Source organism: Trachurus trachurus, assembly GCF_905171665.1.
Source record: "Trachurus trachurus genome assembly, chromosome: 11".
Taxonomy (NCBI): Eukaryota; Metazoa; Chordata; class Actinopteri; order Carangiformes; family Carangidae; genus Trachurus; species Trachurus trachurus.
In genome coordinates, this window is record NC_139904.1 from 30,099,665 (window position 1) to 30,109,556 (window position 9,892).

A 9,892-nucleotide genomic window follows, 5' to 3' on the forward strand; every position below is an offset into this window, starting at 1 on the left:
ATTATACAATAGTTTTCTGGGCCAAATACCTGTTTTACTGCAACAGTTTGGACTGTTTGGGCAGCCAGGCTGTGGTCAAATCCCTGTTGTCTGTTTTTGTCACTGGTACGAAATAGTGTGTGTGTGTGTGTGTGTGTGTGGGCAGCAGAGAGCTGATGTGGCAGGCAGCTGCATATCTCTTTCAGAAGGTCAATGTGTGTCACAGAGATACGGTTTGTGTGACAGTGTACGGCGATGTGAGACAATCGTGCCGTGACCTCACCATCTTGGAGGGGGGGATGGAGAGGGAGAGGGTTTGTGGAGGCGGTGTGGGGGGAGGGTGGGGGGTGGGATGGCCGACAGCTCTCCTTGACTTCATCATCTGCATATCAACCGTGCGGCACATCACACGCAAACCCCGTCTCTGTTGGTCTCCTCTCCCTCTCCACCGCCTCCGGCCTCATCCACAACCTCACAACCTTCTGTCACTTCTGACTGGATTTACCCCCCCCCCCCCCCCCCCCCCCCCCCCCCCCCCCCAGGTGAAAGTTGATATTATGATATTGTCACGTTGTCATGGCAGTAACCGTTCAGGCGAAACATCAAATGTTGTCAACCGTGACTCGCCTGCAGTGTCTGTGCAGCATTACTCAGCATGTCTGATACCTGGATGCTGGAACTGGCTCACCTGGATGGAATGCAGTTGTTTTTAATGTCATCAATCACACCCAGGGTTTTCCGTTGTGACAAACTAAAATGACTGCAGGAGAAACATAAATAGGAGGAAGATAGAAAGACATAGAAAGTGATAGATACTGTACACACACTAAGGATTATTGAGTTATAATTGTTCCCAAATGCAATCATTTTTAACTTATATACACTGTTGCCCATTAAACCCTCTTCTTTATTCCTATTATAAAGGTTATTTGTGGTTTAATTCTCACAGTGGGATGTTTGGAAGAGACTGATCAATAAAGTTTTGAAAAGATATAAATCACATTGTCACAATCATTTCATGAGAAGAGGTATTTTATTCCAACTACAGTGTATTTACATGGTGTTTATAACATAAAGTCACATTTTTATTATCATATAATTTCTTTTTTAAAATTAAAAAAAAATCATTAGTGTGTTCTGGGAACGACAACAGGTTCCTGTTAGCTCACTTGTTTTGATTTCTTTCACCTTGCTAGAGTTTGCCTCGCATTCCTTTGCTTTTCCCACCTCACCCTCAGACATGTCCACACAGACTGGCAGACAACACACACACGCCCATGGGAGATGCACCGACGTGTGCAGGCCAACCAAATTCCCTTTTTTGGTAACTGTCTTGGATTTTTTTTTTTTTTTTTTTTTTAGTTTCGTTTAGTGCATTTTGTTTTTCTCTGTCTATGTCTCATGACATCAGATGTACACCACACATGACCTCACTTTTGGTCCGCCAGCATTTTACATCTCTTTTAGTTTACATCTAATGTCCCACATGTGCTGCTTAGACACTTTTGAAATTCTACAAGCAAAGAATAAGGGCTCCAAACAAAATACTGGTGTGAAAAAATCCACTTCAAAGACAGTGAAAACCAGCATACGGTACTGTATAAAGTGCCGGCTCTTCAATCACATCACACCCTCTTAGTCTACACACGTTGTCTCTGGGCTTCTCGGCCACTTGGAGGCGCTCCATGCAGCGTGTGTGTGTTAAGGTCAGTGGTGGAATGCGAGGAGGGCAGGTGGAGTAACTATGCGCTTGTTGTGTAACAGCGTTTGTTCTGCATAGACAGATGAGTAGACGGAGGAGGTGGGAGGGGCCGTGGTGGTATCAGCCCGTGGAGGGGGTATAAGTACCAGTCCTGGCAGACGCATGAACACAAAGCACCTGTTGCTGCTCTCCAGCCTCCAACAACCTAACACTAGAAGCTTTAAGAGCTGTCTGCACCTCCTGGACTGTGTCAACTTGACTGCTGCTGCTTTTTATTTTACACATCACAACTTGAGACAGTGAGGATGAACATGGCTTCCTTCATGTGCAAGATCCTGACTTCAGTCATCATCATCTGCATGGCTCTGCAAGAGGGTAAGCAACTTTTCCCTTGTTTCTTTAGATGATAGAGTAGTTTTTTTGTTTTGTTTTTTAGATGTTTGGCTCAGTGTAAGTCATTTTTTTTGCAAAATACAGTTAGAATAATTCATTTTCTTTATATAAAATTTTCGTTTTTGTAATAATGTCAGGCCATCATTGTAAATAAAAACCTGTTCTTAATGATTCTGCCTGGTTAAATAAAGGTTTTACATTTTTTTTTTAAATTAAAAAAAAAAAAATCTGCCTGCTCTTTAATGGTTTAGAATATAATAAATAAAGATTTTAGGCTGTAAAAACCAGAATTATTACAATATTGTCCTGCAAACCACATTATTTAAAGCTGCAGCCTTTGGCCATCAGATACAAAACAAGAGCAGGGTTCAGCCATCCAGTTACTTTGATAAGCAGACCCACCTTTAATTGAAGAGTGGCCACATTAGAATTAGTGATGTAACCACCTCTGGCAAGCACTGCAGGCCTGTTTGATATGGATTAAGTGCCTTGACGTATCGTATGATAAATAGGCCTCCCTTTAATCTCTCCCTCATTTGTTGGACCACATGTGGGTGTTAGCTCCATCAGTGTTTTCCACGAGGTTAATCACTGACTTGCAAAGTCACACTGTAAAGGATTAGTTGGCGCTTTTTAATCTTGGGTTCCTTTTGTGTTTTTTCTAGGTTGCGGACTGCCCTTATCAGAGCGGGCAGAGCTGCCATCAGCTCCGGCTCAGCAGAAAGCCCACGTGAGGACCAAACGCTGCTCCTGCAACAGCTGGGACGATAAAGAGTGCATCTACTTCTGTCACCTGGATATAATCTGGGTCAACACGCCAAGGTAAGGCAGATGATGAGACCTCTTAACACCTCTACCCTGACTCCATCCTCCAGTAGAAGACGCCTGCATCCTTCCACCACTGTCCTAAGCAGTTTCATTTTGTCCTTTTTACAGTAAACTCATTCCGTACGGTCTGGGAAGTCCCCTGTCTCGCCGCCGCCGCTCAGCCGACCGTTGCAGATGCCTCAACGCTGCCGATAAAACATGTTCCGGTTTCTGTCAAAAGAGGTAAGCACCTTGCCTCTTCTTACTTCTCTACATTTCATTCCTCCATCAGACAAGAAACAAGAAACTCCCTGCCATCACGTACACTCGGGAAGCCTGATTGTATCAAAGTAGCTTTTTTTGTTGTTGTCTCCTTCCAGCGTCAGTCATGTGTGACAGGCCTGAACAGTGTGTTGATGTAGAGGACAGTCAGTCAGGAGGCTAAATGATCCAGGGGGTGATAATGGTGCGAGAGCATGAGGGTAGTGGGACAGAACGGCCCGCATCTTCACCGGAGGCCTTGAAATGAATCACAAAGTGTTATTAGCACAGCTGCTATTTTTGGAAACCGTACATTTCTGCTTTCGCTCAAGGGAATGTTTTGTTGCCATTTTTTTATTGCGGTTATGAAACTGCCAGAACGGATTAGTCACCATCTCTAGATCTTATCCGAGATGGTGTTTTATAAGGCACACCCTGCATTTCTACCCATAAGGCATCTAAAAATACATCGGCTTAGGATTCCAGGGAAATTGATCGGTCGACCTTGACATCATTTTGCTTCAAGTAATTTAATAATGTAAGACAAAATCCTGTATTGTAGGGGTTCATCCCCCTCAGGCACTGCAAGGTGGTAATGTCCTTGTTTTAATGCTGTTGTCTCTTTCTTCACAGCTCTCAGAACATAAAGACTGATGCTGTGGGTTCAACGGGACACTCAGAGAACATCAACAGACACAACTTGCTCGCATCTTTCAGGTAAATGAACAAGACACCATATGGATCAGCCTTTAATCCACATTGGGCTGTGATTGGATGCTCGTTTCTAATGCATCTTAAAGCACCTCTGACCTCTATTTTTTTCTTTTCTCCCTGCAGAGCGCTGGTTAAGTCCAACGCGGCGATAATTGCAAAAGAGGTTCTGTCAAACAAGAACGTGGCTCAAGTCAACCGGCTCAAGAACCGAACGAGGAGGTAGAGGAGCGAAGGAGCAGCAGAGGCGGTTCCATCACCGTGGGTTCAACCCTTACACCTTCAGGAGGCTCCTCTAACGGTCCGAGGCTCTCCGGCTCTGGAGGATCCAGAGATGGAAAGAGGTCGACGGAGTAACCGATCAACAAAACAGAGCTCTGGAAGACTGGCAGCTACCCAAGACAGAAGCCCCGTGGCAGGAGCAATGTTGGGTGGAGACATTAAGAGTTATTTCTTGAACTCTCCTTGAACCTTTCTGAACTCAAAAACAGAGTCCATTGCCAAGGACGGTGTTTTCAAAGAACGGAAATGGGAAACCAACACCAGGACTAGTGGGCACTGGGCAACCACGTAAAGAATTTTTACAATGACCAATCAGTGAGCAATTGTTTAGTTTCTATGGACAAAGCCTCGGTTTGACTCATCCACAAGGACAGGTTTTATACCTGCAACTCGCCCACACTGAGGATTATGGGATGGTGGAAACTCCGTATCTAGTTGGGAACTGATTGTCCATGTTTACTCAAAACCTACTCTGCAATTGCTGATGAACTTTGGTTTGCTTTAATATTCCTCTGTATCAGAGCTGGAATCCTCTGTCCCGCCTAATGTTTATGGCAAATTAGTAAACTGCTTTTTTTTTTCTTTTTTTTCTTCTTTAAGTATGACGCTTACTTGAAAATGGCAGCTTCAACCAGCGAAATGAAGGTCATCACTTTGGGATTTATCTCACAAACTGTTCACTTTATACAAGGTCTATTGTCAGCTCCTCTACATCCACATATACAGTATACCTTCATCTAGCATAACAACTACACTGGCTCTATTGTGTTGGCTTGAGTGTTTATTGCATAGCTCCTGTTTAATGTTTTGATTGAAGATAAGCCAGAAGGTTTCAATGATATGCAGCCTGCCAGAAACACGCAACAATTGTTTTTCTCCCCTGACGAAAAAAAAAAGAACACTTATGTTTTCTCTATTAGCGACTGCAAATTGTTGACTCTTGACTTGTATTATGCACTTCAAAAGCATTTTTTTTTCCTGTCCCGCACTTTTTTTTTTCTGTGCCATGAATCTATCTGCCCAGTTTGTCTGCATTCACCAAGAACTGATAGAGGCAGTGGCTCCTGACCTGGATTGTTGAGCTTCAAGTCTAAATATACTCACCTGATGGGCAATGGAATTTCCTTTAGAGGAATAATTAAGTATCTATATGTATCTATCTATATGGTCAAATAGAAATGTATAAACCGTATTCATCCTCAACGCTGTGTATGATGGATCGTTTACCAGCTTACACGTTTACAGTCAAATGCTGAATGATTGAATTTATTTATTGGCTAACTTATTCAGAGATGTATTTATATTTTTATGAATAATGCACTGGATTGTGTATGGGAAAATAAAAGTCTTATTGTATTTAATTGTTAACTGTCGATTGTTGGATCTTCAGGTGCAAATCACATGTTCCAGAAAACAGTATAAAAGTAGTAGTAAGTATGTGTGTGTATATATATATATATATATATATATATATATATATATATATCCCTTCTCTTGTGTTTGGGTCACCAGTGACACGTTTTCAGGTTTTAAATGCATAAAAGTACCACATACATTTGTTTATACTGTAGCATCAAGGCTTTTTGACTTTGTCAGGAACTATTTAACTATTAACTATTTAAACAAAATAAAACAAAACTTTTTTTTCCACAAAATTCTAAAATTATCTGGTTAAAATTATGACATTTGTGTTGTTAGTGTCAATTTCGACCTGGTTATAATGATAAGAACAATAATGAGAGTTAAAACTAGGTGCAAAACCAACCTTTTCATGGATAAAGAAGCCTAACAACGTAACCAAGAGATGAGAAACAAATGGGGTGATAAATAATTGTTTTAATGTGTTTTACAGCTGATTTAAGACTCGGGTCAAAACTGACCCTACACCATAGATGGTAGCAGAAAGCTGACAAGAGGAAGGTTACATTGAAGTCAAGGGGTAAACTGACAAAAAAGGCCCAGACCCACACTAAAAAATATTGAAACTAAAATTTTCATAACCAAGAGACAAAAAACAAGTTGGATGAAAAGTAAGTTTTTAGTGTATTTTACAGCTGATTCAAAACACAGGCAGAAAGCTGACACAAGACAAATATACATTATGCCTTTATTAGATAGTGCAGTTGAGAGAGACAGGAAATGGGGAGGCAGAGAGATGGGGAATGACATGACATGCAGGATAGGGCCGCCCGTTGCGGGATTCGAACCGGGGCCGCCTGGAGTGAGGGCTGTAGCCTCTACACATGGGGCACTCAACCTACTGTGCCACTTGGCGCCACAGAAAACTATTTGAGGTGTTAATTGAAGTTTGATATTATGATATGATATAGGTTTGCCATTAAAATGATCACCTCTGTCTAGACATACAGTAACATGACGCAGCATATAGGTCACGTGAAACATGACTTACGGGGAAGTTAAATAGCAGGTCATTCTTTGGGCGTGACATCACTCAGTATAGTAAAAATAAATAAAAATGCAGATGAATGAGGAAAAAGATTAACCTGCATGTGATTAGGATGTAGGTGAAGGGTGGAGAAGGGGGGGGGGGGGGGGGGGGGGGGGGGGGGTGGGGGGTGGAGCGGTTTGCTTTCATGAGCCGTAGTAGGGAAATTAACTTTTCAGGTAGTCAAGAGAGAGCTGGGGAGCAGACAGCACAAACAGTTATCTACTCAGCTCCAGTATACATGACAGCTACGTCTTCATTCCAAGGCAGATCTGAAAGCCTGCTATCAGATTTATCATATCACTCAGAAAAATGTTTTGTTGTAGCTGCCAGGACCTTGTCTGTCAATGAATATAGTTTATTCATTTATGGAAGCTGCTATGGAAGGTAAAAGGGAACAGATAACATAAAACAAGTGAGAACTTTTGATTAAACATGGTCTGAGATATCAATCAGCAGCACCGAGGTTATGTAGGTTTGTTTCTAGTCTAATAACCCTGACAGCGGCTGTTTGTGTGTGTACCACACGTTGGAGCATGCAAAGTAAGAAGAGTTCTCTTCAGGGTGGGGAGCAATTATTCCAAATGCTTAGCCACACTTACCCAGCACACCTTTCAACACCATGGATACCATAAATGCAGCAGGTACATTGCCAGGCTCTTTACAAAAGAAGGAGTTATCCTCCACAAAAGCCTCATGTCTCCACAGCCTGACACACACTATTAATATACTGACGGGTCGTGTCGGAAAGAGCCGCCAGCTTCTCGGCCTACGACCTGTCCTCCTTAACAACAATACACTGATTGATTAACACACTCACCAGTCAGAGTTGAATTCAGAAGCACGGTGTTGTGAAGGTGCTGGAATATATGAGTGGGACAGAATATAACCAGGACATTTCACATCTTAACAGATTCTGTCAGGACTGGAGACAGGGCCGTTGCTAAGAATTCTGGGCCCCCTTAAAGAACACTAAAGTGGGCCCCCTAATCCCCAGACTTTTCCACTTTTTTTTTCTTAGACTACGTACGTATACGCATTTTTTATTTAGCCTATACTTTGTCTATGGATATTCTCATTCATCCAGGTCATCGTTCTTTTCTGGGCAAATTGAATCGTAGCTTGTATTTTTCTGGGAAGACGTTTCGCCTCTTATCCAAGGGGCTTCATCAGTTCGTACGCAACGCAAAAAGAAAAAAATTAGCCTACTTTGTTTTGATGCTAATGCAGCATTACTATGAGTATTACTCAGGGTCTTATGCAGAACTAGAGAATGCATTTCCTGAAGGAAATACGGGGGAATGCTGAAAGCTGCTGAATGCTGAAAGCAGAATAATTCAGTCATACAAAGATTAGACTACTGGGGTTTTTTGGGGCCCTACTACTGGGCGCTGGGCCCCTTGAATTATCATCACCTTTCTCCCCTATACAACGGCCCTGACTGGAGACACTCAGCTGGAAACAATACTGGTCAAAACCTGAGCACAAACACACTCCTACACACACACATTATCTGCCTCACAGCGAACATACAGTGGCTGCATTGTCTCTTCGGGGAGAATAAACATGTCAGTCAGTTGACCTAAGGTGAAAACTTTGCTCCGCTTTCTCTGCTCCAAGTTCAACTGATGATTGTCTTCCGCTCTCCTTCAGAATTGATTTTAAAATCCCTTTACTGGTTTTTAAAGCTCATAATGGTCTCAGTCCTAGCTTATCTTTCAGATCTGCTTTTACACTATGAGCCATCTCGTGCCCTCTGGTCGTGGCTGGTAGTGGCCTTTTTAATTGTACCAAAATACAGGACAAAAACAAGACGTCTTTCTGTCATCATGGCCCTCGACTGGGACCTGAGGGGCCGGCAGCAGGCAAAAACACTGGTTTTTCATGCACTGATCAATTTTGAGATTTGGGGCTATTTTTCTTCCTGAACATGTATTCTTTCAGAAAAGTCGAAAGAAATGGTAGAAAATCCACATTAAGGTGGTTATTTTACTTCATTTTGTCTCTTTCATCAGTAGATTTCTCCTAAATTCATCAAAAGTTAACAGCTACTTTGACATAATGAGCTGTGTCTGTTGTCTGACCCATGTCATGTCAGGTATCACTGTAAAGCTCTCTCTCCTGAACAATGATGTAGGCAAAAATTGTTGTTTCCTCCGTATCTACAACCTATCGTAAAAGTACAATTTATGGAATTTTACAGTGCAAGTCTCTAAAGGCCGTTTTCTCAAAATGAGTTTTTCCTCAGACTCTGAGCCAGAAATCTCCACTTCAGCAGCACTTACAGACACCAAACCTTCCACTTTGATCCCTTTCTATATTCTGAAGGTTTTTACAGAGGGGATTGTTGATATATCATTCAAAGCCTGATTTATACAAAGTTTTGTTCCTAAAAACAGGGCGACATTGGATTTTTTTAGGTCTGGTGACAGTATTTTTTCATTTACAGAGTGATAAAAAGAGATATCCAAAATCCCCTCTGTAAAAACTTCTGACTCTAATATGTCAACAAAATAAAACAAGAATTTTGAAAGTGGCTTTATCCATTGTTCAGATTTCGGTTCTGGAAATGTATGCAAATTAGCACATATGTCATCAGATATTGCCTCATTTACATAAACATATATTTTTATAAATATATTTATAAAAAACATGACATTACGATGAAATTGACCATTATGTCTAGGCTATTTCTAGAGATTACTATGCAATTAATTGTTATTTCTTCACATTATTGCTTATTAAAGGGTTGCCATCTTATCATTATCATTCAATGTTTAAGCATGTTCTTATTTGATTTAGTTCTGTCTATATTTATTTCTCCTACTCCTTTATCTATTCCAAGTTTACTTTCACGCTGTATGTGGGTGTTGGGGGGATGAGGGGGTGGGTGGGACAGGGTGTTTTTTATTATGGAAAGCACTCTGCGTTGCATTTAAACTGTATGAAAAGTGCTATAGAAATAAAGGTTGTTTGAATGATAGATTGATGATGCAGGATGACACATGTCCAAATAGTGAACTAAGTCTGTGCAACTTCATGTTTCCAGTAAGAACTGGTGTAAATGAACCGCACAGCAGGTGTGACAGCCACTTCACCTGCTGTATCAACATAAACAAAGCATGCAGCCATGTTTTCTATCCTTCATTGCTTTTCCTGCAAAGCAATACTACACAAAGCCAAGTGTAAGACAATCCATTTCTGTTTGACAAAATGACAGATTAAGCCATTTGCATACTTTTTGTCATCTCTCCAAATGTCTATTGAAATGTTCACGATGAATTTTGATAATGCATGCAGTGATTGAAAAA

The 9,892-nt window shown here is 41.4% G+C and overlaps 1 protein-coding gene across 1 annotated transcript; it reads left to right on the plus strand.

The window, feature by feature from the left end:
* Window positions 1-1,882: 1,882 nt before the first annotated feature.
* Window positions 1,883-5,034, plus strand: LOC310993167 (endothelin-2-like). Its single transcript, XM_083981482.1, has 5 exons — window positions 1,883-2,056; window positions 2,740-2,896; window positions 3,011-3,124; window positions 3,776-3,859; window positions 3,980-5,034. The coding sequence occupies exons 1-5, from the start codon at window positions 1,987-1,989 to the stop codon at window positions 4,077-4,079; spliced, it is 525 nt and encodes a 174-aa protein (XP_083837608.1). The 5' UTR covers window positions 1,883-1,986; the 3' UTR covers window positions 4,080-5,034.
* Window positions 5,035-9,892: the final 4,858 nt, after the last annotated feature.

Excerpts from the sequence above, each read along its gene's own strand:
- LOC310993167 (XM_083981482.1), top strand. The coding sequence starts at position 1,987 with ATGAACATGGCTTCCTTCATGTGCAAGATCCTGACTTCAGTCATCATC. Across the intron at positions 3,125-3,775 it reads TCCGGTTTCTGTCAAAAGAG|CTCTCAGAACATAAAGACTG; the intron begins GTAAGCACCTTG and ends CTTTCTTCACAG. Across the intron at positions 3,860-3,979 it reads AACTTGCTCGCATCTTTCAG|AGCGCTGGTTAAGTCCAACG; the intron begins GTAAATGAACAA and ends TTCTCCCTGCAG.